The sequence below is a fragment of the Chinchilla lanigera genome, unplaced genomic scaffold (assembly GCF_000276665.1).
Source record: "Chinchilla lanigera isolate Chin_1 unplaced genomic scaffold, ChiLan1.0 scaffold00050, whole genome shotgun sequence".
Lineage (NCBI taxonomy): Eukaryota > Metazoa > Chordata > Mammalia > Rodentia > Chinchillidae > Chinchilla > Chinchilla lanigera.
In genome coordinates this window covers 11,836,706-11,855,045 of record NW_004955451.1, presented here as the reverse complement: position 1 = coordinate 11,855,045, position 18,340 = coordinate 11,836,706, and the positions used below count along the sequence as shown (strand labels likewise).

General features: G+C 49.0%; 1 protein-coding gene across 5 annotated transcripts in view; it reads right to left on the bottom strand.

Moving 5' to 3' along the window:
- Positions 1-18,340, bottom strand: part of Fam117a (family with sequence similarity 117, member A) — a 43,307-nt gene that overhangs the window by 13,342 nt on the left and 11,625 nt on the right. For all 5 annotated transcript variants that reach the window (XM_005394191.2, XM_005394189.2, XM_005394192.2 and 2 more), the window contains one exon: positions 4,287-4,456. In XM_005394191.2, the coding sequence (XP_005394248.1) occupies positions 4,287-4,456 (170 nt within the window). The remainder of the gene's footprint in view (positions 1-4,286; positions 4,457-18,340) is intronic.

Here is an 18,340-nt window from a genome sequence, read left to right as displayed (position 1 = left end):
CCAGCCCTACACTGACCAGGGAACCTCAGATTTTCCATCATGGCCCCCGTTTCAAATGTTTGCTATTGTTGTCAAACCATAGACTGAACAACTGGTCCCGGTCGCCAGTTTGGAAAACAGGCTTGGTGCCCAGGCCCCCACACCCACGAAGGAAAACGCTTGTTAAAGGCCCGCGATGCTCAGTCTGAATTACGTGTGGTGGCTGAATGTTGAGGCACTGGCTGAGCGAAGGCGAGGGAAGACGGCACGTGGGCAGGGGATGTCCCCGCACACCGGCATGCCTACCGCTTGCTCTGGCCTTTGGAGTCAGGGGCCTGAGGCTTGTCAAGCACTTAGGCTCCTTTTCCCCAAAGGGCTCACATATTCTCAGACCTGGGGCCCGAGGGGAAGGAGAGGGGCAAGGCTGGCACCCAGGGGCCCATCTGCAGGCAGGATGGCAGCAGAGGGGAACTTTGCTCAAACAGTCACCCCAGCTGTGGCGAGACCACTTCCTCCCTGCAGCAGGGTGCAAGGAGGCACGAACGCTTCGCAGGGCAGGACGGGAGCGGGTGAGCACGCCACCAGCATACGCTGCCATCCCCGGCTCAGCCACCAGCAGCAGCCAGGCCAAAGGACTTGGTGGCCGGCTCCAACGCAGGGACGGATGAGCTACAGAGGGAAACGTGCACAGAGAACCCTGGGAATCATGAAAAAGCCCCCAAACACACACCATAAAGGAGCCCCCCTCAAGTGGTGCTGAGAGTCATGCTACAAAGGGGACTTCCTAGTGTTTTTGCCTGCTGCTCTGTGTCCAGCACCTGCTGGGCCCAAACCCTTCCCTGTACTCACTAGGCTGATCTCGGGGACCCCGTCACCCCTCTCATTGTTCCTCCTGGCTCAACACACATGAGCTCCACTTGCCACATTTACACCTCCTTCCTAGAAGGACCAACTTCCCAAATAAGACCCATACACACCCCTCCTGCTCCCCTTCCCCCAGACATATAGGTAACTCAGCTCTCCAGGTTGGACTGTGAATTACCTGACAACAATCCTCTGTGCCTGCCTAAGAGTTTAAAATACAGCCAGGAAGCCTAGGGTGATGGCACATGCCTGGAATACCAGCACTTGGGAGGCTGAGGCAGGAGGATTGCCACAAGTTTGAGGCCAGCCTGAGATACACAGTGAGTTTGAGGCCAGCCTGAACTACACAGCTAGACCCTGTCCTAGAAAAAAAAAAAAAGCTAAAAAAAAAATGCCAGGAAGGGAATCCTTACTGAACACTGGGATAGGCACTGACTCATGAACTGAGAGCTTTGAAGTCTCTCCTGCCCTCTGAAAAAGCTTCACACACACACACACACACAGAAAGCCTAAATACTGGTGGGTGTTCTGTGCTTGTGGCCTGGGTCCAAAACGGGCTCAGAGTGGGCAGTGCCCTTGCTCACTCTAAGGGGTGCAGAGGCAGGGGCCATTCTGAACAAGCATGGCCATGGCTGCTGACCTCGCTGCAGGGCCTGCCCGCCCCCCAGGAATGCCAGGGCTGAAGTGGTCTCCAAACACACCTGCTGGCTGCCAGCTTCAGTCGGGGGAGGGGGCTCAGGCAAGTCAGAGAGTAGCAGGGCTGCCTGCCAGTTATGATGGGGGAAGCAGGTAATACACTCCAGCACCGTGGAGCTGGAGAAGAAAGGACAGAAGGTGATGGATAGCCCACTGTCCCTCAAAGCAACTGGGGAAAGATCTGGAATCTGTTCGTTTTTAACAGCTTAAAAGCTTCCAGTGGTCTAGGGGTTTAGCTCAGCAGCAGGGCACTTGCCCAGCATATGCAAAGCCCTGGGTTCCATCCCTACACCCCCATAAACCACCTTTCAGGGACTTCGCAAGTCCCTGCCTCCCTCCAGTCCCTCTCCCCTCTTCCACACTCCCTGTACCCCCCTCCTAAAAGCTTCCCATCTCCATCCTCTCTGGGGGAGGCAGGGATACGTCCTGCATGCCTCAGGCCTTCACAGTGTCATACCAGTGTCGAGGGAGGCAGCCTATGCCAGGCCAGGGACCTTAAACTGGAATTTGAAGGGAGCCCAAAACCTAGAAGCAGAAAATTCCCAGAAGACCAGGAATGAAAGATGGGCTGAGTGCATAGCTGGGTTTGGATGCCTACGCCGCCAAGAATTCTCCCACCTCCTGCTGCAGCCACAATATTGACAGGTTGCTAAGAGTTCCTCGAGGGCTGGAGCCCATCCTGGGGCAAGAGGAAAGCTGTGTGGCGGGGCCCTGCCAGACCCATGGAGGCGCATCGCTGACCTCTGCCTCGCCGTGGCAAGAAGCCCAGACTTGTTACATAACAGATCTGGCCTGCAGCTGGAGCCCAAGCAAAAACACACAGCCTAGAGCCCAGGTTCTCACCCTGCCAGGGACCGTCAGAGGCCAATCTGCACTTAGAAGACAGAAATCTCTGAGGAGTAGGATGGCGACTTCCTGGCAAGAGGAAACGACCAAGGCGGAGACAGGTGGGCTACCACTGTGACAAAGGGCATGAGCCTACAGGTTCAAATTTTGATTTTTTTTTTTTTTTTGGTACCGGGAATCGAACTCAGGACCTTGCGCTTTTGCTAGGCAGGCGTTTGTGCCGCTGAGCTATATCCCCGGCCTTTAGCCTACATGTTCAAAGCAACCTCCAGCCTGCTCTTCCAGGAAGCCCTCTTTGATTAGATGTCATCTGGCCTGAGCACTCACCTCCAGAGAACCAGACCCATGCTCCTGGCCTGTGCGGGGTGCAGCCTATTCTACTTGGCCTTAACAAAGGACAAAGCATAAACACTAAGGCTCCCAGAAAGGTCTACTCCATCTGCTACCTGGGGTGTATCTTCCCTTGTCTTTTTACTCATAGATCTCTAAAGAAGGCCATTGATATTTTTGTTTGGAGACAGGGTCTTGCTATGTAATTCAGGCTGGCCTCAAACTTGTGGTGATCCTCCTGCCTCAGCCTCCTGAGAGTGGGGATCACAGGCATGCATCACCATGGCCCACAGAAGGTCAGTGATTTTTAACTTGTTACTTAAACTTGTTTTACAACTGTCTTGGTTCAAGGTGGAGTATTCCCAAGATAATTCTCTTCCTGAAAACTCTGCCAGACATCTGGCCCCATCTCATCCCTTGGCTATCTGCTCCCTGGCCTTCATGGAACTGGAATCCAGGCTTAGAGAGGCCAAAGCTTGTCTTAATTTCCTTAGCCTTCATTCCAACATGCCAAGAACAGGCCAGGCCTGGGTACTTACACATTCATTAATAACATTTGAAAACGGATTCACAAAAAATAAAGGAAGTGGCAGGATGTGCTCAGAAGGGGAGGGAGGGTAACCCACATGGGGCACTTGTCACCTGACCACCATGCCCTCTGCAGATGCGTAGAGCAGGCACACCCCACCCTGTGCAGAGAAGCGCTGGCCTGCCTGACTCACCCCAGGCGGGCAAGGGGCTGATTCCCAGCCCCAGGCTCTTTCCTCCCGTTTCCACCTTGAACAGGAATCAGCTTAAACTACATCAAAATGCTGGCCCAACTTGGTATTACCAACTTAACTGCTGAGAATGTTGAAGTCCTGAATCCGATTAAGAAATTGCTTCACAGAACTTCACATGGGATTTCTTGCTCAGGTTAACACTATCTTACCCAAAAACTGACAAGTGGACTGAGAGAAGTGCCAGGCACGGGGGTGCATAGCTATAATCCCAGTACTTTGTGGAGGCTGAGGCAGGAAGATCACCATGAATTCAAGGCCAGCCTGAACTACATATAGAGATCGTGTCTCAAAAAAAATCCAAAAAGAAAAACCAAACAACACATAAAGCCAAGTAAAGCTGGGGTGGTGGTGCACACCTATAATCCCAGCACTCAGGAGGCTGAGGCAGGAGGACTGTTGCGAGTTTAAGGCCAGCCTGGGCTACAAAGTGAGCTTAAGGCCGCCTGAACTGCATATGAGACCCTGTCTCAAAAAGACAAAAATAAAAGTGTAGCCAGGCGTGGTGGCACACCCCTGTAATCCCGGCACTTGGGAGGCTGAGGCAGGAGGATCGTTGCAAGTTCGAGACCAGCCTGGGCTACAAAGTGAGCTCAAGGCCGGCCTGAATTGTATAGCGAGACCCTGTCTCCAAAAAACAACAACAATAAGAAAAGTGTAAGGTTGCAAACACACGAGCTCGTGAAAAGCTGCCGTGCATACCCCAAACCCAGGAGCAAAGGCTCTCATACTGGTAAAAGGCCCCCCGGCCAGCCTCCCCGTCCTGACCCCGCCATCAGAGAATGGCATTACCTGGGTGGCTTTGTCATTGGTACAGCAGGCGAAGGCCCCATCTGCTTCTCGTGGCCACTGGCCCAGAAGGTAGGAGCTGAGGATGGTGTCCAGGGAGAACGTACGCCGGACCTGGGGCAGCTGAGGCCTACACGCTGACTTTTCTGAGGCCACCGAGCATGGGACGCTGGCTGGAAGAGAGCATAGCCCGCACACCTTGCGTCAGCAGCGAGAACGAGGACGGAGGCGTGGCCGCCAGCCTTCTTCTCGAAGCCTAGCCAGAGTCACACCTCACTGCCCTCCGGAAGAGTGAAGGCAGCCTATGAAAGCGGAGTCTGCCTAGAGCTTCCCTGACTGACTTGGGAGCCTCCAGCACTGCAAGCAAGTTATTATACCATTGCACTTTGGATTTAGGGTTTACCTTATACGTGCCTTCTTTTTCTTATTCCCAAAGGAGCATGAATTTCTAGGTCTCCACACTGACTTTCCTGGAAGTGGCAGTTTCTCATCATTAAAGAGAAAACTCTTGCCAGGTATGAGGGTACACGCCTATAATCCCAGCACTCAGGAGGCTGAGGCAGGAGGATCTGTGAAAGTCTAGGCCAGCCTGGGCCACACGGTGTGTGCTCAAGGCCAGCCTGAAGTGCATAGTGAGGTCCTGTCTCAAAACAAACAAACAAACAAACCAAAAAGAGGGACAAGGTGGGTGGTAGGGACTCTAGGTAGACAAAAACTAAGTTTCTTCCATCTTTCATCTCCTGGCCCTTCCCTGCTCTCCCGCCCACAGCAGGGCTCCTATGCACTACACAAGTTCAACTCAGGCAACTCAAGGTGTCTTCTAGCTTCCTTCAGGACTAGCTGGAACCCAGGTGACTGAGATGAAGAGAACAAGACAACTACTATCAACTCTTACTCCAGGACAGAGAAGTCCACCTTAGGAAAATGTCCAGGTCTTTGGTTCTCTGCTGTCTCTAATAACTTTTGTCTGAATGGGACAAAAATAATGTAGATAGAAATCCACCCTTGGTTTAAGATTTCTAGGAGAAAGTAAAAGTTGAGACTACTGATATACTATAAGGGCTCTGGAAGGAGCTGGAAGTTTCAGCGGTCTGAGTGGACCCTGTTTTCCACGGTCAAGTTCAAAACACTCCACTTAGTTCTATAAAGGATCACCCCCTCACACAGAAGACAATGCTCCCACAGGTAGAGTAATCCCTGGATAATTTATGTGTGTATTGAGCTCACCAAAAAGAACCGGGACTGTAGGTATAAGCAGACTTGAAGAGCTTTACATTAAAAAGGTACTAAGGGTTGGCAGCTCCTCAAATATTTAAACACAGAATTTCCTTGTGATCCAGAATTCTGCCAACAGATCTATACCCTTCAAAGAGCTAAAAGCAGGGAGTTGGAAAGATATTTGTACACCCACGATCACACCAGCATCCATCACCATAGCCAAAAGTGTAAGTGACCCGCACTATGACACAGATGACACCAAGTGACACAAGACAGGCAGGAAGGACAAACACTGTACGAGTCCTCTTAGAGAAGGCACCCGGGAGGGGCAGATTCATGCTGGGGACAGAAAGCAAAATAGAGGTTACCAGGAATTTAGGAGGGAGTAGGAGTTATTCTTTAATAGGCGTAGAGTTTCTGTTTGAGATGATTAAAAAAAAAGTTAGCCTGGAATCCCAGCCACTTGGGAGACTGAGGCAGGAGGAGTGCAAGTTCCAGACCAGTCAGGTAACCTAGTAAGATCATCACAAAGGAAGAAAGGAAGGAAGGAAGGAAGGAAAGAAAGAAGGAAGGAAGGAAGAGAGAGAAAGAAGGAAAGAAAGAGAGAAAGAAGAAAAGAAGGAGAGAGAGAAAGAAAGAAACAAACAAACAAAGAAACAAAGAAAGAAACAAAGCAAGCAAGTAAGCAAGCCAGGCGTGGTGGTAAAACCTATAATTCCACCACTCTAGGAGGTCAAGGCAGGAGAATCAAAAGTGTGAACCCAGCCTGGGCAACTTAACAACTTAGCAAGACCTGGCTCAAAATAAAAAATAAAAGGGAGGAGGGGCTGGGGTTTAGCTCAGCAGCACAGCGCCTGCCTGGCAAGCGTGAGGTCGTGAGTTTGATTCCTGGTACCAGAAAAAAAAACAAAAACAATAAATAAATAAATAAATAAAAATAAAGGGGAGGGGGGCCTGCTGGGGATATAGCTCGTTGTGAAGGCCCTGGGTTCGATCTCCAGTAGCAAAGAAAGAAAAACTAAATTGTGGCTGGGTATGGTGGTGCACAACCTTAAATCCAGCATTTGAGAGGCTGAGGTAAGAAGATCGCCAAGCTGGAGGCAACCTGGGCAACACAGAGAGATCTCGTCTCAAATAAAACAAAACAAAACCCCAAGCAGTTCTGGAAATGGAAGCAACATTGAGAATGTACTTAATGCCACTGACCTGTAAGCTTAAGATGTTTACTGGTCATTTTTAGGTTATTTATATTGAACCACAAGATACCAAGCATAGTCTCTAAATTCATTGAGATATATTTGACATACTTTTCACTAACCAATACAAAATGTACTACATTAGTTTCTGCCTTTTTCTACCCATGTTATAACCCATTATTTCCAAGTATCAGTAACTTACATATTTATCATTTTAAAGACTATGTGATTCTCTTCAGTAATTGCTTAGCCATTCCCATAGTACTGGATATTGAGAGGGTCTCCCCCAGCCATCTGGATGACATCAATGTCACTGAGTAGCCAACTTTTTTTTTTCAGTTTAGTTTTGTTTTTTTGAGACTGTCTCACCATATGGCCCAGGCTGAACTTGAACTCATGATAATCCTCTTGCCTCAGCCTCCTGAGTGCTGGGATTACAGGTGTATGCCACCATGCCCAGGCTTTGAAAAGCCAACTTTTTACTTTAAGGCTTTATCAAGTCCCTGACATATTTCTAATCATTTCCCTCAGTCATCATATATCATGGGTCCACTTAGAACTTAACAATGATTTATAAACCAGGTGTGATGTAAACCTCTAGTCCTAGCACTCTGGGAGGCTGAGGCAGGAGGATTGCAAATTCAAGCCCAGCCTGGGCAACACAGTGACTAAGCCTCAAAATAAAAAAATTTTTAAAAGAGCTTAGGACATGGCTCAGTGCAAAGGCCCTAGGTCCAATCCTCAGTACCAAAACAAAACAGAACAAAAAGACAATTATAAACAGTGTGAATTGTAGAAAAGTTAGGAGACATATTTTATACATGCACACATTTCAACATCCGGAGATAACATACTATGAGACATAAATTCCTGTACTCCTTATTGTGAGTATATAAATATGTGATTTATATACATATAAATTATATAAAATAAAAATGGGGTCATATTGCATATAACGTTTTCTGTATGTTTTCTCCTTACATCATCAACATCTTCCTAAATCAATATATACTGGCCTATAACATGTAACTTTCAATGATCTTAACATTGCTATGTTTAAACTCTTCCAAAGCTCTTTCAGAGATGGGAGCCAGAGGGTGCACGTTCCGTTCCACTTACATCCTTTTACGCCTCCCCCACTAGATCCCGGACAAAGCATACCAGGGTACACACCATTTCCCCTCTGCCCTTGCTGCCTGCTGGATCCTGGGAATCCCCTGTGAGGCCCAGGAAGCCCTGAGTTTTTTCTGTATACTTTGTCCTCTTCTAGTAATTAACCACCCAGGGCAGGGGGGATTTGTGACTCCTGGATAATAAACAACCGGACACCCAGGCCTGCTCTTCTATCTTCGTGTCCCCCACAGTGCCTACAGCATAGGGCTGGCATTTGGCAGGCACCCAAGAACTTCCATGAAATTGAAAAATCGTTTCTAGAAGGGAAAGCCTGCTCTAATTCCACCACAGAGCCGAAGTTCGCCTGCCGTATCCATCCCCAGCCACTCACCTTGAGCAGAGACCCTGTAGCTGCCTGGCTCTTTCTCCCTGAGATTCCGGAAGGCCCAGCCTCTCTCTTACCCTCCCTGCAACCTTGCCACCCGGGAAGTTTGTAACAGGTTCCCTAGTTCACCCCCAACTTTATCCCCCACACTTCATTTCAACCTTCAGACCTGCAAGAATGTCACTACATCTAAGTCCAGCAGGAGGAGGATGTGCCTCAGTTTCTTTTCTTGCAACGAGGAGCAGACTGGGTCTCAGCTTTATTTCCATAGTGGAGACAGCCTAGTCCAGGTGCTGACTCAGCTCCTTGCTGGCCCGGGACAGAATGTTCTTCTGTCTCAGAGCCCTCAGCAAGGTGCCAATGTTCCTCCCAACCCCTCAAGCCCCTCACACAGCCCCCTTCCCCTTTATGGAGACAGGGTGTTGCTATGTAGTTCAGGCTGGCCTCAAACTCAGTGATCTTCCTGTTTCAGCCTCCGAGTGCTGGGATCACAAGTTTGTGCCACCATACCAGGCTCACCCGGCCCCTTTCTAAAATGCCATGTTTCTCTCATGTCTAGGAAGTAAGGAAGGGGGCACCTAAAAAAAGAGATTAGATTTTTTTTTTTTTTTTTAGAAAGTCTCACTACATAGTCCCAGCTGGCTTCAAACTCATAGTGATTCTCCCTGCCTCAGCCTCCTAAGTGCTGAGATTACAGACATCCGCCACCACGCTCGGCCAGAGATTTTGACAGTAATAAAATTTAAAAATCTATTGCTAGGGCCGGGGTTATATCTCAGTGGCTTAAGCGCTTGCCTGGCAAGCCTGAGGTCATGAGTTCGATTACCGGTACAAAAAAAAAAAATCTACTGCTCATTTTATGAACCTCCCCCAAATGGTTTGGTAAGTACCTGCTAATTGGAGCACCAAAACTGTACAGGTTAATCCACGGGGTCACTTTCCCTCAAATCAAGTACCAAAGCCAAATCAGACACTGCCAAACTTCAAGGAACCACAGACTGGCACAGCACGGTTCCTTAACACCAAGTGGGGCCAAGATGTGGACAGCACCAGTCTGATCACAGCTCTGCCACTACCACCAGCCTCCCCAGCCCACGCTCCCTCTGCAAACAACACAACCCGGCCTCTACGACCTCTTAGGGATACTGGAAAGAAAAGAGATGCAGTCACACTTTGGTCCTCCAGGACAGAAGGTGGGTGTGAGGCAGTGGGGAAAGATGTGCACCTAAGTTCCAGCCACTGCATCCCTAGGCCTGTGGCCTCTTGTTCCCTGGGGAAAGGCGTATGCCTTAGTGTCAATGCCCCCTCCTCACTAGTGACAGTCTCACTAGTCATGGATGCCCCCTGTGACAAATGGTGCAGGGGGACACAACGTGCTTGGAGACTTGTGCATCCAAAGCTGCAGGTCAGCACACAAGTTCTGCCACCCGGTGACAACAGCCTCCGCTGGGAACCTGCCCGCAGAAATCTCACAGTGACAGTAGTTGAGATAGCAGCCCTGGGTTTATCCCACCGGAAAGATCTGGGTAGGGGTCCTGCCCTGCACTCGCGTGATTATGGCTGAAGGGTGGAAGGCACTGACGAGTCACAACGGTTGCCTGTGGTTGGAAGATGAACTGGTTTCATTTCTGGAAAGCACCCCTCTCAGATTTAGGGAAGAGGGAGGGAAAGCCGTAATCGGCTTCCGTATCAGAGCTGACCAAGCAGCAGGCACAGGGCACCGGCTGGTGGCCGTGGGAGGGTGGAGTGTCCTGTTTACAGCACTGTAGGGCATTATCGGCCCATCGCATGCTGTACCTCCGCAGCCCAACCACCTGGCGAGGCCCCTGGCACCAGGCCAGGCTGTGTCACCACGAAGCTGAGTCGTGCCGGATGCCTTGGGTCTTGGGCAACAGCAAATGGAAAAACCAAAATAAAACAGCACAAGCTGGCGATAAGATGACATAGGTGCTATCTTCCAGAGCCACTTGCTCTGTGTCCCAACTGCTGTGCTTACAGGCTTTCGGGAGAGGGGCTGTGAGCGGACAGGCCTGTTGGGGGACAGTCGCCCCAGCAGAGAGCTCACGCGGCAGGTGAGCTCCTGAACCAAGAGTGGGAGAAGGGCCCAGCACACCATAGTAAGAAGGCCCGAGTGCCCACTCTGTGTCAGCCTGCGACAAACACTGCTGATGCGGGAGGAGGAGACAGAAAGCTGCTGGCAGGGCTATGGCATCTGCTCCCTACATGCCAGGTACAAGCCCGGGGGGCTGCCCCTGGCAGATGCCCCTGCAGGACATCGGTTTGTCTCTGCTGCTCCCAGGACCTTTTGCTGGAAGTCAGCTCTGGCCTGACCATGCCAGCACCCTTATCCTGGGAAGGATAAGGGGACAGTTCTTAGCACGCCGCAGTAGGGTCCAGGTAGGAGGAAGGCAGCAGAAGCTGCAAGAGATGAGGCACCTCTGGCTGCTCTCTGCAGCGTGGCCAGAGAAAGCTCGTAGAGCGGGTATAGTGATTCACCTGGGGAAAGCAGCCCCTGACCAGTGGGTTCCAGCTGGACGTAGAGGAGGCTTTTCCACTATTATCTTTAGGTCAAGGTAGAAGAGAGAAGCCTGAGACATGGAAGACAAGACTACTCGCCACCCCTCCAACAGCATGTGGCCTAGTCAGCCCCAAACACCAAGAGAAGATTCCAGAAGGGACAGCCAGTGAGAGCTGACACATGGCAAAAGTTCAACAACGACTGTTCACAAACAAGTTATGAGTCATTTTCTCATGCTGCCGGGCTTTGAAGCAGTATTAGCACTGTTCTTCTTACCTCCCCCACTTTTCTGAGGGTGTGGGGGAGGAGGCTGGGGCTCAAACCCCAGGCCCTTGTGCGCACCAGGGCAAGCGCTCTACCACTGAGCCACACACCCAGCCCTCACTTCCCCTCTTGAAGAGAAAACAACGCTTCTCACAACAGAAGCTCTGCTTGCATTACAGGAAATAAGAAAATGCAGATGAACAAGAACTAAAAGGTACAAATGATGCGTGCCTCACCCATAGACCGGCACAGTGAACACTGGCCCTCATCCTCCTCCGTGCGTGTGTACGCATACGGGTTTTTAATAAGATGAGGATGGATTGTACATGCTTTCCTACAACCTGTTCTGCTGTTTGTATTTGCCTTTGTCAGTGGGGCAAGATGGCTGGACACAGAGGCGTCCAGCCTCTGCGCTGTCCCTGAGATGCAGCACTTTTGCTGGAGGAGAGAAATGTTAGCCTGGAGAAGAACAAAGTAAAACAGGCACTGAGAATTCTAAACATTTCCCCGAGAACAGAGCTGCAGTGAGCAGGGAAAGGTCCTCCAAGCAGGCTCACAGGGATTATTTTTCTATTTCGGTACTCGTGCTGGGATTAGCCGGGCAGGCTGTCCCCTGAGCGCCCTGGGGTCTGGTGCCACTTAAAGTTGCTTCCCTCCAGAACACTCGGAGGGAAGTTGTGGTGAAACCAAAATCACCGATATGACGGGACAAGAGTTAGAAGTCCTCCATGGAAAGCCCACGGAGATCCCATCCATCCAGGCTGGGAAAACTGAACCTGGAGCTCTGGATACCTCTTCAACACCAGCCACCAACTTCAATCTCAACGGGGAGAAGAAACTCAGGAAGCTAGATTCAAAATACAGGAGTAACATCATGTCCTCTACTAAGAAAGCCTATCGCCCTCCCTGCAAAAGAGCAACGGCATTCGTGTACACAGGAAGAGCTTCTTAGCCAGGCCCTCGGTTAATCACTGATTCCATATTTAAGTGTGCAGCTCTAGCAAGCGCCAGTGAAAGCCATTTCTGGCTCTGTGCCTGACTTCCCAAGATGCAGACCACATCTGGAGGCAGCTGGAGAGTTGGGCCAAGAGAAACCCTTCTGGAGATGTCACTGTGGGAAAAAATAAGGGATACGCTAACTATACAGCCAGGGCGCCACAAGTAAGGCCAGCACGTATAACGTGTTCATCAGGCAAAGGCAGTGGCCATTCTGTCATTTGTGCAGTTCTCAAGAAAAGGAAGCCACGTCATCTTTTCACCTTTTATCTGAATTTTCTGAAGTGTTCTGCAGGATCTCAACATTCTCAAGACAAAACAAAATGAGGCCTTCGCAAGAAGAGCCTACATAGCACGTAGGCAGCTCCTTCCGCCTAAGAAAATCCCCACCTCACGGTTATTTGGGAGTGATGGATTTCTGGGTGGCCTATAAATTCAAAGAACAGACAAACACCCTTCATATCTTCACTTCCCCCAGCAGTCTGATTCCTACGTCAGCTCTTGTCTTTTAAGGTAAAGGAAAGGGCAGAGGATATACCTCAGTGGCATAAGCGCCTGCCTGGCAAGCGCAAGGTCCTGAGTTTGATTCCTGGTACCAAAAAAAAAGAAATTCTAAGGTAAAGGAGGTGAAGGGAATACCAAAGATTGGAGAGGCTCGTCTATGATGAATCTCGCTAGAAGACAACTATACTTCAAAGTGTACCCTGATTTCTGCTTTGAATTCTCAAGAATTCTCCCACCAGGTAGAGATGTTACAAATGGAAGGTGGACGACAGACACTCTCCATGTAGAGAGGAGAGTTGATTTCTCCAGGGCCCTTTACTGCTCAAAGAGAAGGTTTTCAAATTTCCCATCCTGACATCGCATTGTCAGACACCTTGGTTCAGGAACTACTCTGTCCACTCTTCCCCTCCCTTGCTGGAAAGGATGATCCTCCCTGAGTCTCAGGAACTGTGTCATCCACTGGGCATGCTGGGTCAGTTGAGGGGAGGGATATGATAATTAGAATGAAAGATTCCTAGTGCAAGGACTGGTGGCACATCCGTGCAATCCCAGTTACTCAGGAAGCTTTAGGAAGTTCAAGGCCAGCTTGGGCAACTCGGAGAGACCGTGTCACAAAACAAAATAAAAATCACTGGGGATGGAGCTCAGCGGCAGAGCATTTGCCTGCCATGTGCAAGGCCCTGGGTTCAACCTCTCCATGCAAGAAGGCTGGGGGTTCGGGGGTGAGGAATGTAGAAAGTGAATAAAGGAAAGAAAAGTAAGTAAGAATACAAATAACTGTCAAATACTGAAAATAGTCTCTGCTGTGGGAACACACCATGACTTCGTTCTAGCTCCATTCAGCCTTCTTTCTGCCTTCCAGCCACCTTCCGGATAGCACAATGTTTGAGCTTCTAATGCGCAATTTCCTATCAGCCTAAATCACACAAAATGACAACCACATTAGCAAAATTTAATGGCTGCATGCCTCCTGATGATTTCAAAACCCAGATGAAATTTCTTTTCTTTTCTGAATTGTTCACATCAATACTTATGTTCCATTAACATTAATTCATCACTGGGCTTTACTCCCAAAGTAATACTCAATCAGGAAGAATCAACAGACACTAGAAGCCCTGGGCCAAAGGCTGTGGGGAGCAGAATATTTACAGAACGCCAAAGTATCACCTACTGACCACTTACTAGGAGTGTCATGTACTTTTACAGTGAGAAACCTGGTGATTGCCACCTCACGTGACTAATCTCAGCATGACCATGTGTAGCTCAATGGCAGAGCGTGGGCTTACACGTGCAAGGCTCTCAAGAGAAAAAACAAAAAGAAAAAACAAAATAAAAGAAAAAACAAAAACTTAGCATGATTAGTTAGGAACTACAGTAATATATTATGAAATACACAATGTTGGGAATGTTTAACCAGGTCCAAGATCCAACTTCCCATTTATAGGAAATACAGGGAGGCAGGAACAAGTTAGATACTACCTCAAGGAAACAGAAAGAAAAATCTAGAATATGGAACAGATGGAAGATTACTTTTCAAACTGTCATAAACAAAACACAAGGGTATGGCAGGTAGTGCTAACCAACCTGAGAGATTAGCCGGGTGTGGTGGCGCATGCCTATAATCCCAGCACTTGGGAGGCAGAAGCAGGAGGATCGTTGTGAGTTCGAGGCCAGCCTGGGCTATAAAGTGAGCTCAAGGGGGGCTGGGGATTTAGCTCAGCGGCACAGCGCCTGCCTGGCAAGCTCAAGGTTGTGAGTTCGATTCCTGGTACTGGGGGGAAAAAAACAAAACAAAAAACAAAAAAATAAAGTGAGCTCAAGGCCATCCTGAACTGCATAGTGAGAACCAGTCTCAAAAGGACAAAATAAAATAAAATAAAATAACCTGAGAGATTAATAGAAGTCTCTTTTTTAAAAAGGCATAACCAGCTGGGCGTGGTAGTGCACGCCTGTAACCCCAGCAACCCAGGAGGCTGAGGCAGGAGGATCCTTCCAAGTTTGAGGTCAGCTTGGGCTACAAAGTGAGCACAAGGCCAGCCTGAACTGCATAGCGAGATCCTGTCTCAAAAAAACACCAAAAAAGAAAAAAAAAAAAAGCCATAACTAAATGTGATCCTTATCTGGCTACTAGATTAAAAACAAACATACCAAGGGGGAAGTACGGAAAATGAGCTATTAAATAAGCAATCATAGTTAATTTCCTCAGGCATAATATTATGGCTCTATAGGAGAATGTCCTTATTCTCAGAAGGTGCCACTGGAGTAAAGGGCAAAGTGTTGTGATATTTGCGTACATGTGAGCAACTCTAGCCACAAACAAGCTCAGGAGAAAAGACAGGTAAGACAGTTGTGCCACGAAGTTATTCATGAGTCTAGGGGAGGATAAATAGGTGTATGTAACTCTCACAACTTTTCTATCGGCATAAAAAATTTCCAAAATGAAGTTGGGAGGAAAAAGGAAAAAAAGGTGGCTTAATGTGAGAAGATAGAAATTCAGTATACTGTGCAATAAAACCTCACCCCTTTAGCATTTTAATCATGGCTGGTAACAGCTAAATTCCATTGGATCCCTGCTCTTGACTTCTAATTAGGGAAAAGAGAAGGTGGGCAAGAAGAAATGAAATCGGGCTGGGGATATAGCTCAGTGGTACAAACGCCTGCCTCAGTTCGATTCCCAGTACCCCGCCCCCCACAAAAAAAAAAAAAAGAAGAAGAAATGAAATCATGTATAGGACTTCTTCATTTGAAGCAAGAAATGGAAACTTGCAAGATGTAATTTACACAAGGCAGGCAAAGTGTGGTGGTGTAGGCCTGTAATCCCAGCATTGGGGAGGCTGAGGCAGGAGGACTCCCATGCGTTAAAAGCCAGCCTGAAGTGCACAGCAAGACCCGTTTAAAAAAAAAAAAAAAAGCACAAGGCAGACTAGAGACATGAAGTGAATGCTGGGTGTGGTGGCACACTGTAATCCCAGCACTTGGGAAGCTGAGGCAGGAGGATCACTGCAAGTTCGAGACCAGCCTAAGCTACAAAGTGAGCTCAAGGCCAGCCTGAACTGCATAGCGAGACCCTGTCTCAAAAAGACAAGAAAAAAAAAAAGACACAAAGTGAAAGAAGACACTAAGAAGTATACTGTCACTCTAGGAATGAAACTAAGGTTATAGGCTGAATTGAGGGGCTTCTAGGGGTCCAGAAACACAGATGTCACTGGATAGAACCTCAGATATACCCAGCCAAGTGACCCTGAGTATCCATTTGTCCTTATTGCTCTTCAAAAGGAAACCAGTAAGACGGAGAGAAATCCCAGGGAAGAGGGAGGGGTAAATATGGCTTGAGGGAATAGTCGCTAGATCCCAGGAGGCAAGAAAAATGAATTTGAATTTATCAGTAGTCTTCTGCGTGGGTGAAAAATAAAGGACAGTGAAAAGGCTTTTGCTGGAGTAGAAGACAGTCTAGCCAGTCAAAGGAAGAACATGCTTATCAGGAATGAATGAGGAGATTGTGGAGTCTGCCCCTGAGCAGCACCAGGAAGAGAGAATCACATGTCCCCTGCTGTCCACTCACCCCCTACAGACAGGAAGAGGTCATACCAAATGGCTCCAAGCCTCCTCTAGTTCTAGAAGTCCCCAACTATTAAAGAGTACATAAGAGATGGCTACTGACCAGTGCAGCTAAATTGAAATCCCAGAGCCCATGCTATTATCTAGGGCAAGAAAAGTTAAGGTGAAAATGAAAAAGCGCACAAAGTCAAAGGGAGAACTGCCTTACCTACACTGCTCAGACAGCTGTGTTGTGCGCTCCGAGGAGGCTCCCACCTCCTCCCTTGTGCAGCATATAAATAGTGCCCAATTTACCTGTGGCTAGCCACATGCTGGAGGTCACATGACCGGGCAGGCTGGGCGGAACTAAGCAGAACTTAGAGCTGCCCGCTTGCTACACCTCACTAAATCGGACTCTGTCAGCGTCCTCTGCTCTTCACCTTGACTTTGATTCACTCAGCCCTGGGGTGTTGGGTGGGGCAGTGATAGGGAACAGCTGCTCAGTTAGGTTCCCGGGGGGCCAGAAAGGTCACAGTCAAACAATGCGCTCTCCCTGTGGGGTCTAAGATCCTCTTAGGGTTTACTCCTCTCAATGCTCACGTCCTTGAAAACCTGAGTGAACCACCTGGCTCCATAAAGATTTCTCTGATCATCGCCATCTCAAGTTGTATTCTGGGTCCCAACTTCAAAAGAGAGATACTTAAGAGACTACCACATCCCATCCCGCGAGTGCCTACTTGGGCCCTGATCTTCTGGACCTCACCTCAAATCAGTGGCAATTTCCTGTGTTGGGCCTCGGCTGTGAAAAAACCCCAGGGTGCTGGGTGACATTCCAGGGTAGGCCCTTGCTGAGACGTTGGCCTTATTGGGTGTGCAGATTTCCTGAGACACACGAAGGTTACGCAGGGCCTCCCAGGTGAACCAGTCTGGAATGTAAGGGCCTGGGAAGTGTCACATTGGGAAGATTTTCCTACCTGCCACAGATGCTAGACACCTCTGATGGCTTGGGGACAGAAGGCTGTGAGTCAGGTCACCACTCCATATGTGCTTCCAGAGCCAGAGGGCATGGTGACACACATGTCACTAGAAGGTGACACCATCACCCTTACAGTGGCTTTGGATTGAGTCTGAAATTGGGGGTTGCTGATGGCAATGTCACCTTTCATAAGTCAGGTTAAAAAAAAAAAAAAAAAAGACTCTCCTGAAGCTAAAGGAGAATTTGATCCAGGGATACAGTGTAGGACATTAAGTTACCAAGGTGTCGGGTTTGGTGTGTAACTCAGTGGGCAGAACACCTGCCTAACGTGAGCAAGGCCTTGGTTTCAATCCCTAGCACTGCCGAAAACCAAAATCAACCCAAAACAATGTCTTATCCAAGCCCCTAAGAACTCGAAGGTAAAGGCTCAGCTGCCCAGTCCTCTCCAGGCAGACGGCAGCCACTTCCACAGCAGCTCACCCCAGGAACCAAGCTTCTGATGCCCCTACAGAAACTGGGGAGCTGCCTTTCTCACCCTCCTCCACCTTGTCCTGATTCTGTCATTCACCCGGCACTCAGTTCGAGATAGGATAGCGTCAGAATAGCAGAGGACACAGTATTGGAGCATCTTGGGGACACTATATGATTTGACAACCGTACAAGGACATATAATGTAAGTCAATAAGCCAAAGCGATAGTACAGCGAATGCTCATGCATCTGTTTCATAGAACTGGCTGAGGCCATGGGGGGAAAAAAAAACCCTTTGAGGACAACTTAATTATAGCCAGATTAATCAAGTCTAGGGCAGCAGCAGGCAGGCAATTCAGATAAAGGACACACACTAAACCTAAAGCGCTACAGAGAACCGTTCCTTCAGTGTGAAGTCACTAACCCCAACTTTGGCAGCTGGGGGAAAAATTTCAGTAAGGAAAAAAAGACAGGAAAGTTCCAAGGGCCTTGGAGGAGCACGGACAAGGCCCAACATGCTGGGTGTCAGGGACACAAGGGCAGGGTCTGAGCCCTGACTCTGCCCGCCTCGCAGCAATCCCCAGATCCAGCCCTCCTTGGGCCCCGGGGCTAAGCAAGGGTTATCACTGGTTAAAAGCGCTGGCTCACAGCAAGCCATGCTGTGTGTGATGCTGTAATGCTGGCCCCTGGGTGTGATGTGCTGCACTAGGCCACACACACCCCCTTGCCCCGCGGTCAGACATTCCCACGGCAGTGGGCACAGCAACTGGTACCTGGTGAAGGAGAGCTATGTGCCTGGGCCTGTAACCTGACATCACTTTCCAAACCAAACTCGATCTGTCCCTCTCTTCCTGCCTTCTCCTATCTAAATGGGAAGTAGG